Source organism: Condylura cristata, unplaced genomic scaffold (genome assembly GCF_000260355.1).
Source record: "Condylura cristata isolate star-nosed mole 26May11 unplaced genomic scaffold, ConCri1.0 scaffold00010, whole genome shotgun sequence".
Taxonomy (NCBI): domain Eukaryota; kingdom Metazoa; phylum Chordata; class Mammalia; order Eulipotyphla; family Talpidae; genus Condylura; species Condylura cristata.
In genome coordinates this window covers 55,112,735-55,134,808 of record NW_004567111.1, presented here as the reverse complement: position 1 = coordinate 55,134,808, position 22,074 = coordinate 55,112,735, and the positions used below count along the sequence as shown (strand labels likewise).

The 22,074-nt window shown below is 39.9% G+C and overlaps 1 protein-coding gene across 3 annotated transcripts in view; it reads left to right on the top strand.

Moving 5' to 3' along the window:
- Positions 1 to 22,074, top strand: part of LRCH1 (leucine-rich repeats and calponin homology (CH) domain containing 1) — a 187,633-nt gene that overhangs the window by 111,517 nt on the left and 54,042 nt on the right. For all 3 annotated transcript variants that reach the window (XM_004680260.2, XM_012723254.1, XM_012723253.1), the window contains exons 3-6: positions 4,738 to 4,864; positions 15,766 to 15,871; positions 20,873 to 21,009; positions 21,749 to 21,876. In XM_004680260.2, coding sequence (XP_004680317.1) covers positions 4,738 to 4,864; positions 15,766 to 15,871; positions 20,873 to 21,009; positions 21,749 to 21,876 — 498 coding nt within the window. The remainder of the gene's footprint in view (positions 1 to 4,737; positions 4,865 to 15,765; positions 15,872 to 20,872; positions 21,010 to 21,748; positions 21,877 to 22,074) is intronic.

Genomic DNA, 22,074 nt, shown 5'->3' with positions numbered 1-22,074 from the left:
GTGTAGCTGGTTAAAGTGCGGCACTATGAAGCTATCTGCAGCCACTGCAGCACAAGTTTGATCCCCAGCCAGGGAGATGACCCACACGGCATGGCAGACATCTCCTGCCTCACCTGCTGCTCCCCTCAATAGTGTATTTCAGTCGATCTGCCTGTTCTGCTCCCCACTCTGTCTCTGGTGAACTCTCTCATTCACCCTCCACACCTCTGGCTGGGTACACACTCTCTATACCCCAGTTCTTGTATACCTAAATAAATCAATCTTTAGACAAAAAAAAATGTTCCTTGTTTGCTTTCACCTGAAATCCTTTCGCTGAGCCTGGTTCTCGCAGCAAACCTAAGAACAGTCATCTTTATTTTTAATTGACATATATGTTCACCAGATGAAGCACAAAACTGTATTTTAAAAGTGGCTAAAACTTTAGTGATTCGAAGTAAAATAAATACATGAAACCTAACTGAACACACATATAAGCTGTTTTTAGTCACCTTCCCACTGCTTTGCCACATCAGTGATTGGGGCTGGCTTCGCCTTTACATATAGATTTAGGTTAGGACTAAGTATTTTGGCCAACTGTAATCTCATCTGTCGGTGTCTATCTCTATGCATCATGTTAGGCAGGTATTTTATGCACATCAAAATCATAGAAAATAAATGACTTATAGAACAATAAATGACTTCCATATAGAGATGATTTGAGGCAGAGATGAGATTTGAATCCATGTTTTCTTTAGACAAATCTTACTATAAATTATTTTATTTTTTGTAGGTTTTATGTTCTATTAAATGAATCTGTACATAAAAAATTGATATATTTCAGAAGAATAGAAAAACTATTTCTGATAATAAAATCACATTTAAAAATAAATGGCTTGATTTATTAATTCCTTAGTTTAGCAATTATGTTAAGTGAGAAATATGAGCACTTAGGATCAAGATAAACCAATTGTGCAAACTTGGGCAATCAAAAATGTGCAGGTCAGGTGGAACTGTTTGGTTTCATCTTAAAATGAAGAAAAAGACAGATGTAGTTCTCATTTAATGAACAAAGGTGTTTGGGGATAAGGGCAGGTCAAAAGCCTTCCCCTCCCTCCTGCTTCCTTTCTGGTTCTCACCTCTCCCCAGGTAGGGAAGAGGGAGGGACAAGAAGCCCCGACCAGGCAAGGTGGCTGGAAGGCTCAGGCTACCATGACCAGATCCGTAATTTCTGCTTTTTTTTTTTTTTTCTCTTCTTCCCAAGTTAGTCTTTGTAATAAGTGACCTTTAAATAAAAAAATTTTAAAAAAAAATTGTTTTTAGATGTGCCTCACAGGCTAGATAAGTCATTGTTTTAGAGCCTTGTTTTTAACTTACTGTAAAGGGCCTGTTTATAGCAAAATAACTGGAGGCAACAGGCAAGAGATGGGATGGTGGCTTATGGCCCAAGGCACTTGCTTAAGAAAAGGTGCTGTCAAATGAGTGGTTTGAAAAGCTAAGGCTGCTGATGTGCTCTTTAGTGGGTAGAGGATTAAAGGGAATGAAGTTTCCTTCTCTTTTATAAATACTTACTGGAGAGTTAATGGGCTTTTGTGTGCATATGTGTTTCCTTTTCTTATTGGGGAAATTGCAAGTAATACAGGAACGCCCTGTGATGAAATATCTGAAATAAAGACTGAGGAAATAAAGGGATGAAGTAGGAGAAATGTGCACTGGGTCTACAGCACATGTATCATGACTGATCCTGCAGCTCACATTTGTCTATAGATGACTGACTGCACTGTAAATAGAGAAATGTGTGGGCATAAATAAGCAGGCTCTTCCATCAACAGCTTTTAGCATACAAAGCATCCATCCCATTAAAGAAACCATACATGTATTCAAAAGCTTAGGTATTATTTTATTTTAAATAGTACCTGTTACGGGGAAAGGATGTCCCAAACGAATTCTACAGATACAGGTTTTGTGGACTCCACCCCCTACTACAGACACTAGAACTACAACTCCCAGCAACACCAAAGGGAGGACTGCTAAGACCCCAGGGTGGAGGTAAGCAGCCATTTTGAGATGTCTGCCTATAAAGGCGGACATGTTGGGCTGAGGCTCTCTCCCTTGGCCTCCTGGTCGCTTGGCTCTTGATGAGCTTTCAGTGTTCTATTGGAGTTCCAAGTCAGCAGAACTGGTAGGATGCACTAGTTAAATTGTATCTCTCTCTCTTTCCTTGGGTTGTTCCTTTTCTTTTTCCCTTGTAAATAAGCCCATTATTGACCTTTTTGTCTGTGTCTGCAGTGCAGTGTATCTTAAGTGCATGGGTGAGGACCCACAGACAGACAAACCAGTTCATATTGGGTTGCCCTGCAACATACCCACTTTGAAAGGATTCCAGTGACAGTAATCCCAGGTAATCTTGAATACTTGTGTCTGAATGAGCAGCAAAGCCATCTAGAATCACTTAAATGGTATAATGAATGGCTCTCCTGATTCAGTATCTGCTAGCCCCATTGGATGCCTGTCTTAAGATAATGAGAGTGGAAACAATTTAAATCTGAGTTTCCAAACAAAGAAACCCAGGAAAGATCTCCGACTATAATTATTAATTCTGTGAAAGATAGAAATACAGAAATATCTGAAAATACTCAACTTTGGTCTCATTATCCTCTTTTCAAAAGGAAGTTGAAATGTGATACCAAAATTACAATATTGTACTGTTATCATTTTAATTTGCCAGTTCTGGTTTCATGAAATTACATTTTAATAAATATTTTATAACCACAAATTATATTTCAGATTATTTACTTGCTGCCTTTTAGAAAATTGAGTTATTTTCTCCAGAGTTAATGTTTAAGGAGACCTTTTTTTGAGTTTGAAGAAGGTTTTAACAGCAGGGCACCAGAAAGCCCCCCCCCCCCATCCAGCCAGAAGAGCACCAGTGGGCTTGAATCAGTGGGTTCGAGAAGATGGCAGCAGGGATATGGGAGGAACAAAGGCAGTGTAGCCCTGCTTCTCCCTTCCCTGGTTGCTTCCACTGGCAGGAGTCAGTGCCAGGCTGAGCCCATCACTCTTCTCACCTGTCATCCTAACAGCAAAGAACCAGCTGGTCCTTCCAGTGCCAGGAACCCCTGTGGAGATCCCAGTCGCTGCCCTCCCTCTGCTGGACCCTGTTGAAACTTTTTCCCTCCTTCTGCCTCTTTCTGGAAATAACTTTATGGATCGGGCACAGAAAAGAAGATATGACTCTATATTTTCTTATTAAAACCTGAGTCTTGGTACCTGGAGCAGTAGAGATGTCATGGTGTTTATAGGAAAGCACCTAACACATTATAGAGGTTTTCTCCATATCACAGTACCTGCCTTTTCTGAGCCCATCATTTAAAGATGACCTTTGTCCAGCCATATCCCAGCCTTCTCACAGGAAGGAGTAGAGACATAAAAATTTTAATTGCAATGATGCATACATACAGAAAAGTGTATGTGTGCATAGAGATCATAAGTGCATATCCAAAGAAAGCTTACAAGTAGAACTGCTCATGTAACCGAGAGCCAATGAAATCTGTCTCTTTGTAATGACAGTTCTTTCTCAGTTCAAAAACACTTTGTAGTTTTTTTTATATAAATTATAATAAAGTCATAAAAAAAGCTTTCATTGTAGCTACTCCAAAAAAACAAACAAACAAACAAACAAAAAACAATGTTCACTGATAACATTTTGGAGTGTTTTGGCCTGTCTGTCTGTGTCTCCCTCTTGCACCTAGATATGCATGTGTCCGGAAACATACTCACACAGTACCACCTCTGACAGGTCCTGTGGGTGGGCACAGACACCCAGAAGTTATAATTAGTTACACTCACATAACATACAGATTTTTAGATATATTATCAGCTGGTTGTTGGCTTAATTAACAGAATGACCAGGAAAGAAAGTCAAAGAAACAGAAAACTGTATGTCTTATTTGATAGCAGAAAAGTGTGGGAGGAGATGAAAGTAAATGAGTGACAGATACATGTGGTGATTCATAGATTTCCCTTATCCAGCTTTCTCCTCTCTCAGAAGACCAGGCTGGTGATTGGAAGCTGAGACTTCTAGTCAGAGGCCTTCTTGATGCTGAGCAGAGGGGAGCCCTGGATGCAGCGGGCCTGGCTGCTGTGTGAAATGAACCACTCCTGCCCCAGCCCTCCCCAGTTTAATTTTGCCAGAGGCCAGTTTTCCTTTTCTCATTTAATTAGCACTCTCACAGATACCCAAACAGAACCTCAGCAACTCTTGTTTTTCTAAGAGGAAGTGTAGTCCAAACGTTGGCCACTGTCCTGGTAGTTTGAGAGTTGCAGCAAAGTAAATTTCTCCAGCAACACTGAAACGGACAGTGCCTGCCCAGCGCCGCCTGCAGTGTTCTCGCTGTGTCCCTTCACACATTGGCATGATGAGAATAGTTGGCCCCAGTTTCCTGTTACTATGGGTGGTTCAGGCCCCATTGCCCATCTGCCCTCCGGCTGGCGGTGGGCTCAGCTTCAGCGGGAGACTGGATGGGCCCTCCAGTGCTGAGAAAAGTTGTTTTCCCCCATGCGTTTCTTTTTAAGAACGTATTTTCTTATGTCCTGTGATTTGATTCATTCATTGCACATACTGAAACTTTATTGGACTTTTCGAGGTTGTAAAATATCTTTTGGCTGTCTGCCTTCTTCCTTGCTTGTTAAATACTTGTTCACAAACAGTATGAAGTGACCTGTATGTTTACGCATGTTATTGTTGTATTGTCTTTGCAGTCGAAATCAGCTGTCTGCCCTACCAGCCTGCCTGTGTGGTCTGCCTCTCAAAGTCTTAATTGCAAGTAACAACAAACTTGGATCGCTGCCAGAAGAGATAGGTCAGCTCAAACAGTTAATGGAGTTGGTATGTTGCTGATTTTTTTAAGATGCTCTTTTTGTTTACTAATCATGGCCTGTCAAGGTATAGACAGACATTTTGTTAGAGCTGGACCAGGAAGAGCCTGTGTTGTTGGAGGACTGTGTGTGATGAAAGCATGAAGTGGGGAGAAGAATGGCAGACACAGTTTCTAAGTTGAAGCTTTGCTGTAGTTTACAGGAAAGAGAGTTCTTACAGGCTACTAGGCTATAGTTAGACTATTTCCCCTCCCCAGATCGCATGTATTGGTGGTAAACTTAGTATGTTTACCACCAATAAACTGGTAAAAATAACATCCAATTAAGAATGTATGCCAGATTTTATGAATATATGTAATTAAGTCAGAAGATGAAAAGAACAGAGTACTCTAATTCTGTCAGGATTTTGGTAACCATTGCCTCAAATGGACATGACTTTAAAAGGTGACCATATCCCCTAGGATGAAAAAGAAGTAGTTAGGATGACAGAGATGGGTTGTAAGTGGAATTTGTGCCGAAAGACTCAATTCCATGCTTCCATTGCCGACTTAATCACCTTATTTCTAAAATGGGTAAGAATGAGTCCTTTTTCTAGGCTTCCACTGAGCTATAAGGTGGATGAAGAAAAAGGATGAACCACCAGGCTAAACTGTAATCGTCATAATTTATCCTCCAAGGGGGCCTTGTTCCACACTGGCCTTGTGTCAAGCACAGCACAACAACCAAGAAAAGGATACAACTGTCTTTCAGTAGGATCCCAGTCTAGAACATTGATATCCAGTTACCAGTTACATTGACATCCTGTGTCAAATTAACGCCAGTTAATTTCTTTGGGACTACCTGGAGCACCATGGTGATGGCCTGTGAGGCCCACACCTAGTGCTTTGACTCTTGGTTGTGCCTGTAGCAGAGATTGGCTGGGAGAGTGATGACATGACAATACCCAGGCACATATGTATCAAGTCAAGTAATCTTGACTTTGATATAGAAACAGAAAATTGCTGGATAAAATTATTAGAGCTGTAATATCTGAACCTTGGGTCAGTTAGTTCAAACTAAGAGTTGGGAGTGATACTTCAGAGGATTTCACATTATTCTGTATCAGGACATCAATCAGGGATCTTGAGTGATTAGAAGACACCAAGAAAATCTCGAGGTCCAGGACAGTGGTTTTTTTCTTACACAGCCTTCTGTACTCCAAAATAGTGGAAAGGTTGCCTAGCTCACCGATCCAAGTTAAAAGTCCTCTCAGCTGAAGCTCCTGTCATACACCCACCAGTGTGTCTCAGCTCCTATTTCTGACTGAAAGCGGCAAGATCTGGGTCTGACATCCTGTCCTGAGTCAGTCTGCGTTACTCCAGTCGTTTGGCTGCCACCAAGGGAAGCAATTCTAAAAGATGTGTGCAGACGCCCTCTCTCCCCTCAACATCACTGTTACAAAGCGCATGTGAACAGGATGGGGGAAAATTAATGTGGCCCAGGGGCTGGAAACGACTTGTAAGGGAAGAGAGAGGCCCTTTACATCAGTCTATATGGGGTTTCCTGGATAGAAAACAGAAGGTGGGGCTATGGACGCTGTCCTGAAAGCCTGGACAGCCTGTGCGAAGGAGGGCGGGGAGTAGACTGCACGCCTGCGGGCAGGGCAGTAGCTTTATTCCGCCGAGGCTAGGTAGAGGGGGCTGGGAACGCCCTCTCACAGCCTCTGAGATCTTTTGGCCACCACGGGCTCCTCTACAGAGTCTCCAAGGCCCTCTGTGGTCTGGCTTTATCACCCTGTAAGTTACGGCCCTCGGGGTGGCATCCTGTTCATAGCCACTTCTCGATTTTGTACTCATCTCTTTTTCTGCATGGACTGATTCCTCCTCTTTTCTTAGTCAAAATAGATTTTGCCTTTTGCAGCTCTTTCAGCTGAAGTTAGTAGTTCCTTAAGCAAGTACTCTATACCATTTATTATCACTGAATTTCCATGGAATCACATTTGTCTTCTGAATTGCCTTTCTCCATGGCAGCCTGCTCTCACTCACCTTGGAAGTCGCTCAAGGACAGGCATGGCTTCTCCCTTGTTGTACCCCATGCATGATGCATGATAGACATCCCACAAATGCAGAATTGCTGAACGCTGCTGTCAAGTGGTGGGAAGTGGTCCATGAAGGTAGTTTGGGACAGACTGTGAGAACTCCCAAGATCTGGGAGGGTAATGGGAGGGAATGCAGCTCCATTTTAACTGGTTCCAGAAACCAAAAATAAACAGAATACAAAACTGATAGTTTAAGTGTGTGTGTGTGTTCACGTACACACATACACACACATATGTACACATATGTATACACACATCTGTGTATATAAGTTTTATGTGTGTGTGTGTGTATATATGTATACACATACACACGTTTCTTTTAGAGGTCTGATAAGTCACATAGTTCAGGTTTGTTATAATTTGGACTCAGTCTTGCAAACGCACTGAGAATAAAGCTGTCTTTTTTCTTTCTGCTTCTTGGGCTCCCAGGGATAGATGGCACATTGCTGAGGTCAGCTTTCTGGAGCCTTCTGGCAGCCGGGATGTATTTCTGTCCCACTGTACTCTGGCCTTAAGCCACCGGCATGCCATCCATCAGCTGTGCCACTAAAGCTATGGGACAGCTCTCCTGCTAGTCGGTGGCTCATGCGCCCAGCCCTTGAACCAGGCCCCCCCTGGGAGGGCTTTCCTCAAATACTCTCTGTCAGCTGCTGGCCTGGCACAAGGCTGAAGTGGAGCAGCCCTGTCTCCAGGCTCAGACAAGCTCCTGGTGGTTGTAAAAGTCACCCTGAGCTTTTCTCAGGCCACCTGTCTGGAGCCCAGCTCCAGCGAAAGGCTGCCCTGACTCTTCACTACAACACCACCATCAAATATTCCTTGTGTCTTTTCTCCAGCAATAAGCTACTAAACCTTTGAGGCCTAGAATGTTAATGCGGGTGGGGAGGGGGGAGAAGGGTGGTTTGAAAGGTATCTAGTCCAAGCTTTTCACATCTTACACAGGAAGAAACCTAAGGCAGAGAGACAGTGGGGCAGGAGCAGAAAGTCCTCCTGGAGCACCTAAAGTGTAAGCTCAGCTAAACACTACACCCCCAGCGCTGTTCCATGGAAGGAACAGTGTGATTTTAAATAGAATGATAACTACATTTTTAAAAAGAAGGAAATGAAATTCATTTCGGTAATACTTTGTTTAACCCAATATAACCCAAATAACATTCCATTATGTTTACAATATAAAATCAACATACAATACCTACTGTTTTCACACTCTGTCTTTCAGCTCCAGTGTGTATTTACACTGGTGGCACCTCACAGGTTGGATGAGCCACATGCCTCTCTGGCCGGCACCACTTGTTGCTGTGACCTTTCCACTCTGTGGACCCACCTGTGTGGGCAAGCATGGTCTTTGTGAAAAGCATATACTTTTAAAGTTGGTGAAAATTTAATTACCATTAGTTAACCACAAGTAGTGACTAGTCTTAAGTTCAGAGATTAAAGAAAATATTTTATTGACACTTATTTTTTATCTATTCTTAAAATATTAGTATAGGTAATCATACTAGATGACTTCTAGTTTCTATTGGAAAAAAATTCCCTAGAGAGCCTGAAGTAATTATAGAATTGTGTAGGAGGCATCTGTTTTGTAGTTGCTAGTAACCAACTTGTTAAAAACTTGGGAGTCCCCACTATTCAGAGTACTCTAAGCTACCTCAGGGCCAGTAAAATCTCGCAGATTCTTAACTTGAAAATTGTTTGATTTTGGAATTAAAAATTTTCAATGTTTACAGTGTCCTAAACAGATTCAGAAACTCTTCTCCCAAGAGTAAGCATTTCAGAATCAACAAAACCAAAAATATCATAGCTATCTACACGAAAGAAGTTGCCCCTTCTAGATTTTAAGAGGAATTTACTCTGGGTAGCAGAATCTTAACTGTAAGTATGTCACAATTATCTAAGACTTAAAGCATATATGGGACAGGAAGATTCCCATTCAGGGATCAAACTTGTGTGTCCATTTGTACGGGAGCATGGAAACACTGTTCCTCCTTCCATGAAGAAACTCCAGTGAGGTGTCCTTTTCTTGAATCCACAAGAGAGACCAGGATTAATTTCCACATTGTTTCAGGTGCAGAGTTTACAGAATCTGAACTTTCTTGGGCTAGTTCCAGGAAGGCTATTTCTGTGGCATTGATCTAGAACTTCTAGCTTCCTTGACATCTCTGAATTATTTCTCTATGATGTGTCTCTTTGGAGCTGTAGCTGTATGTATGTGGTACTTTGTTAATTTGTGTATTTCTGTGTGCTTTCTATAATAGGAAGAGATAATGCACTGATATTTACTAACTATCTATTATATACCAGGCATTTTATTAGGCCCATTACATATATTATTTATATAACCCTGACAGTAACCAAGAGAGGTAGATATCATATTACATTTCACCGACAAATTTTAGTGTCAGGATTACTTACCCTAAGATGTGGGGACTACAAAGTGGAGTTGGGGTGAAGACCAGGTTTGTCTGTTGACTGTCAAACCCTTGCCACAGCACAACACAGCCTCACTCACTGTCGCTTCATCTAAATTATAAGCCTTTCTGGAGAGGGGACAGAATAGAAAAAATATATATTTATTTTTATTTATTAATGCATATAAAAACTGGGGTGTAGGCCAGAGTAGGGGGGTTGAGAGGCTTCATCAGTGACAGGATGGAAAACAGAACAAGCAGATATACTGAAATATACTGCTGAGGGGAGCAGCTAGCCAGACAGGAGAGGTCTGCTGAGCTATGTGGGTCAGCTCCCTGGTGGGGTATTGAATTCATGCAGCAGTAGCTGGCAGTGGCTTGAGAGTGCTGAGACTAGCTTTTGCATCACCAGGGAGACCTCAGAATTTCTGTCTTTGGAGTTCTCTTGCATTGGTCTCCCATTAAAGCTGTGGCCAACTGTAAACATCTGAAAGTGAATCAGAGTGTTACAAAAATAGTATGTGGCGCAGATGGACATTATTTGTCTGAACAGTTCCCCACTGAGAAACCATAGGCAGAAGGAGCAGTAGCCTCCTCTCCCGTTGACTAAATTGTATGTTACTCACAACAACCATGTAAATGCATTGAAAATATGGTTCTTTTATTGTCAAATCATACCCGAGGGATAAGGCTTGCTAAGTATTTGGTAAAAGATGCTATGTGGCTTCCATATGTCCCAGTGAACAGACAAATTGTTGTGTTCTACATCAGTTTTAGAACTTAATGTCAGAATCTTTTATGTCATAATTTTCACGTTGGTGGTCTCTGTGTGCTGATTTACACACAGAGATGGTTTATTGCTTGTGTTTTTTCCCCCTCAATTCTGTCTTCCCCGAACTTACGCAGTTTGTACAAATTTTGCCTTAAAGCTGTAACCTTCATGTAAGAGAACACAATACCTCTGATTCAGAAACCTGCTTTTACCACTCAGTACTTTCACAAGGTCTAATTCAAGTAATGACAAGAAAGGGCATTTCCTGGCCTAAGTAACCACATTATTTTTTTCCCTCTTTTCATTAAATGTTTGATTGTGTAGAGAGTTTAAATTGGAGGATAGCTTATAGACACAGGAAGTATTGAGCAGCGTCTGAGTAAAATTTCGTCATCATTATTTTTATGCACAGCAATCCATCTCTGAAATAAATACACTGGACGCATAAATGCATTCATCCATTCATAATCTCTGGAGACGCCTCCTAATCTCTTTAGTTTCTGTGGGTCTATGGGAAAGTGGGAAAGTCCTGGCTTGCTCAAGGTCCCTTCTGCTTTTCCTCTCCCTGTCCTGTAACACTTCAGTTTCCGCCTTTATTATAAAGATAAATGGGGTGGGGAATGTGTTTCTGGGTGTATGGAAAGTGTAAAGTATTATACTAGAAAATGTCACCAAGTAAGTATTGAGAAGTAATCATTGATAATACCAGAAGTCACTTGAAAAAGGTTCTAGTTTAAATGAGCACATTGTTTTTTTCTTAAAATAAAAAAAAGTTATGACCACAGACTTTAAAGTTTTTGATTGCAAGAAATCAAAATCAATGTAATTCCTAAGTGAGTTAAGTACCTTAAGGTCTTTTTATCACTTCTGATGTGGTAGGTAGATTTTCCTTCTGCAGTAAGGAAATTAGAATTATTTAATATTGTCCCCTGTTTTTATACAGGCACAGAGAGGTTAAGCTATTTTTATAAAGTTACATAGTGAGTCATACAAAAGACATTTTCAAAATAAAGGGCATAGTCACATGATTGGAGGTCAATGTTAATAGCTGGTATTTCCTGTCAGAATGTCTGCATTTCCTTCAATTAAATAAGGAGCTAGATTTATTACAGAAATAGGACTTATGCAATAGTGTAACCACACTCAGATTTTGAAGACCTGCAAGTCAGAGCAGAGTAGCTTCACGCAAATGCCACACGCCATCCCAGAGTATGATCTGCTCTCCCCCAAGTCTCTAAGATCATCGTAAAAAAGTGCTCACCGCTATTTTCAATAAAGGTCACACATAGTCTTCTTCACCATGTTGTTTTCTGAAAGTGAGCATTACTAATTTGATAACCCTTGAACTTTACTCTGATATTTTAAACATTTTGCATTCGGAAGATCAGTTTTCACCTGCACTTAGTCAACAAAAACATATCAGTTTCCAAAGTGCCTTTAGATACTTCCAGAGGCTTCCTTTTTATGGAAAAGGATTGTGATGAAATAAAAACCTTAACTTTTTAAGCTTTTCTTTTGGTTACCTAGAAGTCAGTTGAGTCAACCAGTGGAAAATAAATATGTTTTAAGTCAGTTAGAATTCAGTCTGTTTTGCTTATGTCTGAATGGCAAAATTGGATTGACTGGGCCACAAAAAAAAAAAAAATAAGTTTGGGCATTTATATTGTGTAATTATATTCCTTTCTGTATAAAAATGATAATAAATATTTATGTCATGTTTGTGATACTTTTTACTTACCTGTATATTTGTGATGTTGTAACTCTAATATATGGTAACTTTATTTCACTGAAGCTTGGAATAATTATTCTCTATGACATAGCTTAGGGCCAGTAGGCATTTCAGAAGGGTTTCATTAGACTGTTCTAATAAAACTGAGTCTGGAATTCATAGCTTGGCAAGTTCTCCATAATTGCAGAAGGATGAGACATTGATGTTACTTATTTTTTTAAATTATTTTATTAAATCTTAGCTCCTTTAAATTAGCTTGCAGAAAAGCCATACCTTACCTAAATTATCCTTGAGTATCAAACCCTCTAGGAATATTACTTTTACATTTTCTAATCTGAAATATCTTATCCCCAAGCATCCTAAACTGTAGTCCTCTCTATCCTCCTCTTCATTCCTAGCTAAATAAGACACCATTAACCTATGGGCCTGTTTTGTATGTGATGAAATTCATACCTTTTAAAAATTGGCAAGGTTCAATAAGTGGAAGGAGGGGAGTTTGCACAGTTTCAGCAACATTGATTGTACAAGAGTGAAACGTCTTTATCATGCTTGTGTGCTAGGTCTGCCCAGGCTTTCTCCCCCATAATTTTGGCAGGACAGGAAGTAGCTGACAGCAGTACAAAGTCCTACAAAAATAATTTGACCTTCCCTGTATACCCTTCAAAATGTGAATGGACAATTGTACTTTGTGTTTCTAATTGTCTACAGATGTCCTGTCCTGTAAATTAAAAGAAAAAACTAGTTGCTATCATTTTATGACATTCTTAAACAAAACCCAGTAAATTGGGTAACTACTTTCCGTGCAGATAAGTATTTAATTATAGCTAAAGCAAGCCAATTTTCTTTGATAAAGCCATTATTTTAGAAATCTATGTTAGAAAATAGTTGCCTTATCCTTATATTTAGTGAACTAGTATACCCTAGTTTCTGTCTAACCAAGGGGTAACCAGAAATGCAAGGTGACGACAGAACACACAAAGACTGAAATTTACCTCAGGAGATTTCAAGCTGCGAGTATGTGCTTAAATATATATATATATATATATATATCTGTACCTTCTTGCTTCCCTCTTCTTGGTATTTTTTATTATATTTTTAAATTACATCCTTGAAAATTCTGAACATTTTCAGTTACACATTGAAACTCAGTAATGTTCTTGAACTACCAAAGGGTCTTTGTCAGGCCATCACTCACAGACTCAAGAAGACTTACATTAGATGTTAAGAGCATAAACTGTCTCCTGGGGTGGAATGTAATTCCCAGTGACTGTCCCCACTGACATACTGTCCCTCCCCCTTCTGCCCTACCCACCATCCCAGGGTGACTGCACTTGGTCATGAATCCAGTTAAGATGATTTACTTACATTACTAGGGTTTAACAGTATATTATTGTATAAGGATTTAAAAAAATAAATGGAATAACATCTTTTTCTTATGTGTAACTAGTTAAAGAGAGATACTGTTCTCATTGAAAGGATTTTGTCGGTGACTTCTGTGACTGATCAAATGCCACAGTAATTGGGACAAGTTGGCTTTTCACTTTATACTTCTCATATATGGAAATATATTCAGTAAAGCAGAGCCATTTATTGCTTAGATTCAGGGAGAGGTTAAGAGTGACTGGATGGATCTTAGGACCTCCTAATTCTATAATTACTTCCTTGAACTCTTTTTTTTTCTTTTTTTCTTTTTTTGCCTCTGCAGATGTACTTGTGGATTTGTTTTTTCTTTAAACACTAGCGATGTTTTCCATAAAGTTTTCAGGAGTGATGTGGTAACAGCTGTCTTGGGGTTAATGCTGTTGAGCACTGAGTGTTCTGAACTCATCCCAGCCACCTTACCCCTGGCAGACTGAGTTGAGCACAGACGAGTGTGAAACCCCAATTTCACACTGCATGCTCAGCCTCTATAGACTGAAGCTTCACTATCGTTAGCAGGAATGATATTATTCATGCAGTGCCCTGCTCATAACTCTGACAATTAGCAGGTCACCTGAGAAGTTTTAGATGAGTTGAGGTACAAGGGTAGGGATCCAGTGTATCCTATATCGTTCTACTCTTACAAAGTGGGGTTCAGAGGATATGTCTATGATGAGCTGGTCTCCTTTAAGAAAATGTCAAACTATTTCTGCAGCAAGACTTTCTGCTGTCTTCTAAGAGGAGGAGCAGGGTGATGAGTGTCTGTGGGTTCCAAAGTGACATTGGGTATTTTAGAACTTCATCTTACTGTTTACCAGTTCCTTGGTTTCTACTTGATTTTCTTCTCAACACCAGAAGGATGGAGTGAATGAGAAGTGGTCTCTTCCATCTAGGAATTAAAAGGCATTTAGGAAAATGCAACATTTGAGGAAATGAATTCAATATCAGGTTATTTGTATGGTCTCTCAAAGGAGAGGTGGTCTATTCTTGCTCGGTGTTATATCAGAGTAGGAGAGGTGGAGGAATCTGCAGAAAGGTTTCAGAAAGATGGCAGGCCTTGAATTAAGTATTGAAAGATGACTAGGTGGAACAAGAGGAAAATATTGGGGAATGGCATATCAGGCAAGGAAAGCATCCCAAAAAATGTGGGCTGTGAAACAACGTGCACGCACTGGGCACTACGAGAAGTGCTATAACATGGCTTGAACATAGTATGCAAAGGGAGGCATTCAGAGAAAATGCTGGAGAAACCCATAGATGGGAGCTGCAGGTTCTGGGTTACGCTCGGGAGTTTATCTTGTAAATTTTATCTTGTAATTCTTAAGGAACCCTTGGAAATATTTCAGTAGGGGAGTGACAAATTGAAGTGTACTCTCTGGCAGCTTTGTGATGGATCCAAGGAAGACTGATTCTGGAACTAACCAAGAACATGATAGTGTCTAACTGAGAGGTAACACAGCTGTAGACCAAAGGCATAGCTGGGTGGGGTGGAGAGCAGGGTAGCAGAGACAAGAGGAAGAGTGAGATTGGGGGAGATGTGATAGCTCATTCTATATAATATTATTTATGTCATGTTATAAATGTCATGATCCATCTTGCCTGTGTCAAGAGATTGTTTCAGTGAGTTATTAATAGTATTAGACTGGGCCCTCCCTGATGGTGCAATGGGTATGACGCAGCACTGTAAGCTAACCCAGCCACTTCAGCAGGAGGTTGATCCCTGCCCCGGAGGTGATCCACATGGCAGCAGACCTCACTTGACCTGCCTGCTGCTCCCCTCAGCAGCGTACTTCATTGATCAGCTTGCTGTGCTCCCCACTCCATCTCTGGTGAATCCTCTCACTACCCCTGTACCTTTGGCCTGTACTCAGGTTCTGTATGTATAAATCAATAAATCTTAAAAAAATAAAAAAAGTATTAGTCTTCCATAATAGAGACAATCCACATACCCCACAATCTTGTTTGTAAAATGTTTTAAAGGTGTTCAGTTCCAAAGTTTCCAGCCTGCTGATAAGAACTACACTTTAAATAGTGCATCCAAGCACATCAGGACTTGTAGTTTTTCACTGTAAAATGTGAACATTTGTACGGTAGGAAGCACAATCTTTTACTTAGAGGTGCTTTTGGATAATGGCTTAACAGGGGGCTAGCAGTTCCCTCTGACTGTTATTCTGACTCTTGGAAGCCTTTGACAGCTGATTTTACTTTCCTGAGCCCATTCTTTTTCATCTGAAAATGTTAGACTAGGTTTGTTGTTAGAAGTAACTAAGATTGAAGCATGTGACCCTGACAGTCTCATCAAATGCTAATAGTGTCTTTCCTCCCGCGTTCTCTTCTCAGGGAGCTTAAAAAACTTCCCTTCTCTGTGCTAAGTTTTATTTGGAGGCCCTGAAGGCTATTACTAAAGTATAACTGTATAATTGTGTAAATATTTAAATTCCATAAGAAAATTTTACACGAAAGTCTTGATTTTCTGGAAAAGCAGATCCCTGGCTTCTCATTTTTACAGGATGTCAGTTGCAACGAGATCACAGCCTTGCCCCAGCAGATTGGACAATTGAAATCTCTTCGAGAATTGAATGTCAGAAGAAATTACCTTAAAGTTTTACCACAAGGTAAGAGAGAAAGAGGAAGAAAAAGAGTAATATGGGAGTACTGATTTTGATTCATTTTTGTGGAGAAGGTGGATGGTCATATTTGTAAGCCTGTTCATTTTCTGTTTACATGTAGGTAACAAAATTTTAAGTTGTCAATTTAGACAAGGAGTACAACAGAAACATTAAAAATCCATGTGGGACAGTGTGTATCAGTTTACTTGGGCTCTCATTACAAGCTAGCATAGACTGAGTGACTGAATGAATGACTGACTTAACTGTGATTTTTTTTTTTTTTTCTTTTTCCTCTCACTGTTCTGGAGGCTGGAAATCTGAGATCAAGGAGTTGGCAGGTCTGGCTTCTTTTGAGGTCTCTCTCCTTAGCTTGTAGATAGTCTTCCTTCTGTGTGGTCCTTATTTCTGTCCTTATAAGGATACCAGTTATGCTGGATTGAGGCCCCATCTTAATGATCTCATTTTAAATTCATTACACCTTGAAAGACCCTGTCTCCAAATACAGTGGCATGCTGCAATACTGGGTGTTAGTACCCCAGGTTATGAACTTGGGACTCACAATTCAGCTCACAGGAGGCAACATGAGTTGTTTTGGGTATGGATATGTGATGATCTGGATTATCAGACAAGAGGTTAGTGACATGCTTGATGAAGATCTGACTGTTGAGGTTTCCGACTTTAGGGAGCTGAGAACCCTAGTAGAGAACCCCTAGTGTCTGCATCCTTCCTTCAGGTGAGGGCGTTGTTTGTGGTTTGCACAAGTATTAATGGAAAACTCTTACTAACAAGAAATTTCTAAACATATAACCCTTAACTGAGTTAGGAAAAACTTTCCTTTTAAATTTATGTTCTCATGTTAATCATTGAGAAATTATCAGAAATTGTTGAACGCTCCTCTTGAAGAGGAAACTTTAACTTAGTCATTTTGTAGGTGCCTGTGAGGAAGAATGTCCTTATGCAAAATAGAGATTTTTCTTTCTTCTTTCTTAACTGTTCTTACCTTAAAATCATTCCTTTGCCGGCCCTCCCTGGTGACACAATGGGTTAGGATGCCACAGCACTGCAAGCTGGCTGCAGTCGCTTCAGTGCTAGATCCCCGCCTGCCCCAGAGGTGACCACATGGCGTGGCAGACCTCTCCTGACCCGCCCACTGCTCCCCTCAGCAGTGTACTTCGTCGATCTGCCTGTTCTGCTCCTTGCTCTGTCTCTGGTGAATCCTCTCACCCTACCCATCTCTGGCCTGTACCCCAGTTCTGTACGAATAAATAAATCTTTAAAAAAAAAAAGTTATTCCTTTGCCTAAAATTGATCAGTTACAAATTTCTATACCTCCCATGATTATATTTTCTCAGTTTCAGTATTTTAATATACACTTAAAATTAATATTTAAGTTTACTGGAAAATCTTTTTTTTTTTCTTTCAAAAAATTTCCTGCATATCAAGTTTCTTTTTGCTTCACTCGGGAGAATTCTGTTAACAAAAGAGCATTGATAGTACTCTCAGGCCTTGAATTTCAAGTCTTTCCATATTTACTTGTTTTTACTCCTTGAATACCCTTCCTCATATGCTTTCAATTTGAGGGGGTGTTTGTGGCTTCATCACCCATCGGCTCCATCCTAACTCAATACCAATTTTCTGGTGGTTTTATTGCAGCTACTGCAATGAGGAGACCATATTTTTTTCTAGGACCAAAATGGACAGAGGAGTGAGAAATGGGAATTGCTATACATGTTTTCTTTCTCCCTTTTTATTTTCTGTTTCTTTTGACCTTTTCTGGCCTGGAGTTACTTTTCTTTTCATAAACAAAGATGAAATTGTGTTCCAAATGGACACTGAAAGAATAATTTGGAAAACCACTCCTCATTTCCTTGACCTATAATCTGCTTCCTCACCCTTCTGCTGTGTTTTCCAGGAACTTAGTCCTCTAGTTTTGTTTTGAAAACATTCTCTTTTAAGTGATAATTTCTGAAGCTCCAGACTCCAGTTAAATTATGCCACTGATTTGCACCCTAACTTTAGTAAGGTTAACCAACTCAGAGACTGGTTAATTTTTTTAATAGTTACAGGAATGCTTCTTATATTAATCTCCTCTAATTCTTATGCCTGTTTTAGAAACAAACTGCGTGAGCAGGGTATTACTTTTCTTTCCCTTCCACTTTTCTGACCCCAGCTTATATCCTCTGTGAACTTCTCTCTGCTCCACCTTCTGATACTCAAACCCTCCCCTCCATGACCACCTCCAGGACCAGTGTGGCCTAGGGCCAGTGACTTGCACTACTTTTTTGGAAGGGTAGAAGAGGAGAACTGGATTTTGGATCATTTAAAAAATATACTTCCCCAATTCCTCTTTTACTGCCACCTGTGTGCATCTGAATTGGGATCTGCTGAGTTTGATGTGCTCCGTCCCATACCTCCTTTAATGCCAAACAATCCACTGAGGCATAGAAGGAAAGTCCCAGCCACATCTGGAGTCAGCTGAATTCAGAGCAGACACTGGCTGCTACAGGGATCTTTATTGGTGGAACTTGAAGTGGTATAGTTGAGTGGGGGGCTGGGAGAGGGGTGTGTAGGAATGATATTAGTTCTCCAGGTATCTGCACTTGGTTCCTCTTTTTGCTATGTGTTCTGCACTACCACTGCAACTCCTTGAGCATTTTAAAGTATTGCCCTCCTCCCCAGGTCCCATTACAAAACTAGTGAGGTCCCATGCTGAAGTGAACCCACTGCAACCTCTCACACTGAGCTTGGTGTTTTGCCCCATGTCACCCTGCATGTCTGGTATCTCTTAGCCCTGTTGCTGTATGCAATAGGTTTGACTTTGTTTCTAGCAGCTGCCAATGTCAGTTGGAATGCTTGAGATTACTGAGTGTTTACTATGCCACTGGGTGGGGATTTTAAGCTAAATATAATACTCTGTCTTGTTTGTAGAGCTACAGACTTTTTTTTTTCCTTTTTTTTATTACAAAGTTTATTTTTACATCATTTTGCACATTTTATTTTCCATCTCGATTGTAATCCCCGGATCATTTAATTCATTTAATTCAGCTGACTCCAGATGTGGCTGGGACTTTCCTTCTATGCCTCAGTGGATTGTTTGGCATTAAAGGAGGTATGGGACGGAGCACATCAAACTCAGCAGATCCCAATTCAGGTGCACACAGGTGGCAGTAAAAGAGGAATTGGGGAAGTATATTTTTTAAATGATCCCATCACCAAATCACCTCTGTGCCACCACCACAGTCCCGTGCATTTCCCTCCCTTCCTCCCCTCCCCCCCGTTTTTGATCCCATTCCCCACTCCACCCCCACAAAATGTCTCTGGTATATGGTTGTTCATTATTTTTGTTATTTTCTCGCCTGGTCCATTATACTCCTGCTATGAGTGACACCATCCGGTATTTTTCTTTCTCTTTCTGGCTTATCTCACTAAGCATGATCTTTTCCAGCTCCATCCAAGTTGCTGCAAAAGATATGTGTTTCTCTTTCTTGGTTGCTGAGTAATATTCCATTGTATATATGTACATCTTTCTAATCCAGTCATCTACTTTTGGGCATTTGGGCTGCTTCTATGTTTTTCCAATTGTAAATAAAGCAGCAATAAACATGGGGGTACAAGTATCTTTTTCAATCAGTGTTTTTGTGTCTTTTGGGTAGATACCTAGGAGTGGGATTGCTGGGTCGTAGGGAAGCTCCATGTTTAGCAGTTTGAGGAACCTCCAAACAGTTTTCCATAGTGGTTGTACTAGTTTGCATTCCCACCAGCAATGCAGGAGAGTTCCTTTATCTCCACATCCTCGCCAACATTTGTTGTTGCTAGTTGTTTGAAGATGTGCCATTCTCACTGGGGTGAGGTGGTATCTCATTGTGGTTTTAATTTGCATCTCCCTTATTACGAGTGATGTTGAACATTTTTTCATATGCCTGTTGGCCATCTGCAGTTCCTCTTTCGAGAAGTGTCTTTTTAGCTCTACTGCCCATTTTTTGATGGGGTTGTTTACTTTATTTTTGTTGAGTTTCATCAGTTCTCTGTATATTTTTGTGATCAATCCTTTATCGCTACTTTTGTGTGAGAAAATGTTTTCCCAATTAGTGATCTTTCTGTTTGTTTTTAGTAATGTCTCTTTTGCTGTACAGAAGCTCTTTAACTTGATGTAGTCCCATTTATTTATGTTTGCCTTCACTATTGTGGTGTTGGGTGCTCTGTCTTTAAAGATGTCGCTGAAGTGTATGTCGTGTAGTGTTTGACCCATCTTTGCTTCTAGGTCTTATGTCTAGGTTTTTAATCCACTTCGAGTTGATTTTTGTGACTGGAGTGAGGCAGTGATCTATGTCTAGGTCTTTGATCCACTTCGAGTTGATTTTTGTGACTGGAGTGAGGCAGTGATCTAGTTTCATTTTTTTGCATGTAGCTTCCCAGTTTTCCCAGCACCACTTGCTGAACATATTTTCTTTGTTCCATGAGCTACAGACTTTTTTAAAGCAGTAGAATGAATCCTCATCAGATCAGGATTATAGGGTTTGTTGCAAAATTCTGAATTAGATAGTATTTATTTTTTAAAACGGAGTTAAAAATCATGAACTTTTTTTTTTTGTAACTAGTTTGACATCATGCCAGTCCAGATACTTTGAATAGATAAAACTTTACAATTAACCTATTTCTGTGCTAGCAAGTACTATTTGAGAATGTTTTGAAGTTAGAGCATAAACATGTCTTGTGGAGTGTGGCTTTCTCTGGGGTTAAAAAAAGCTTTTATAACAATAGATACTGTAAATGTCAAGTGTTTTCAGCTCTTATCAGGACTAACTGCCAGCTAATCATTGTAGGGCTCCCAATGAGAGATCCCTCCTCCTGTTTGATAAAATATTACATGCACATGCTATATATTCCTAATATGTGACCACATCTTGATAAACGATATATTTCCTGATAAGCAGAAAATTGCTTGTGTAATGTTTGGCCATTTAATCTTGTTGCTTTCTGAGTTTGTTCTTTTATTTTTTCTTTCAGAACTAGTAGATCTTCCCTTGGTAAAGTTTGACTTTTCCTGCAATAAAGTGCTCGTGATTCCCATTTGTTTTAGAGAGATGAAGCAATTGCAAGTATTATTGCTTGAGAATAACCCTTTGCAGTCTCCTCCAGCACAGGTGAGGGGTCTGTTACCTCATGGCATGTGCTATCTATAGCATTTAAAGGATTCTGGCAGAGCTGGGTTTGAATATTTTTCTGAATAATTTTGTTTTAGATAACCACAATCTCAGTGTCTAGATAAGATAACCCCTTGGGTAGAGCTGACTACAGTAACTTTCCTTTTGTTACATCAAGTCTGTTTACTATCATTTGGCTGTGATCAGATTATTCTGATCATGCAATCTCAGAATTGTCATCTTGATTATTTTATAATGTAACATACATGCATATGGGCTATGACTTTGAAAAGGAAAATAGACAATTCTTACCTTAATGTTTGCTGGAAAATGAAGTTTAAACATTCTGAAATATGACTTGATTATTCAAAGATAAGAGTTCAAGTTTAAGTATTGAACTATATGAGAACAAAATGAAATATATAGGCTTTCAGGATTGGAGTGTTACCAGGTCAGTTATCTGACTTCTGTACTCTTTAAAGTATTTATACTGAAAGTTCTTTCAGAATCGTATGGGTTAATGCAGGAGAAACTAGAAAGTGCTTGAGCATTGTGTTCTATTTAATGTAGAATTTGATCCTTCAAATTACTGCCTAAATTCTTATATCTTTCAGAAAGATCAAATTTGTGTGCATTGTTAGTATTACTTCAAATGAAAGTGCAAAAATTAAAAACATATAGTCAAAAATTTACATTTTGTTTTGACATTACAAAATAGGTAATGTTGATTTCTCCATAGATTTGCACAAAGGGCAAAGTGCATATATTCAAGTACCTAAGTATACAAGCATGCCAGATGAAGACAGCTGACTCTCTTTACCTACACACAATGGAGAGGCCACATTCACGCCAGCATGTGGAAGACAGGTGAGTGTCTGATATCACTCAAACCTCTTTAGAATTGCTTAGACTGAGGCACTCCAGGTAAATAGCTTCTCAGATTCCTTTGCTTCATTCAACCAGCACAGATTTATAACTGAGAGTTTCAGTGACTTCATAAGATAGAGAAAATTTATGCTGTGGATAACATTTTGGCATCTCTCAAATTTCATCTACCTGTCCTAA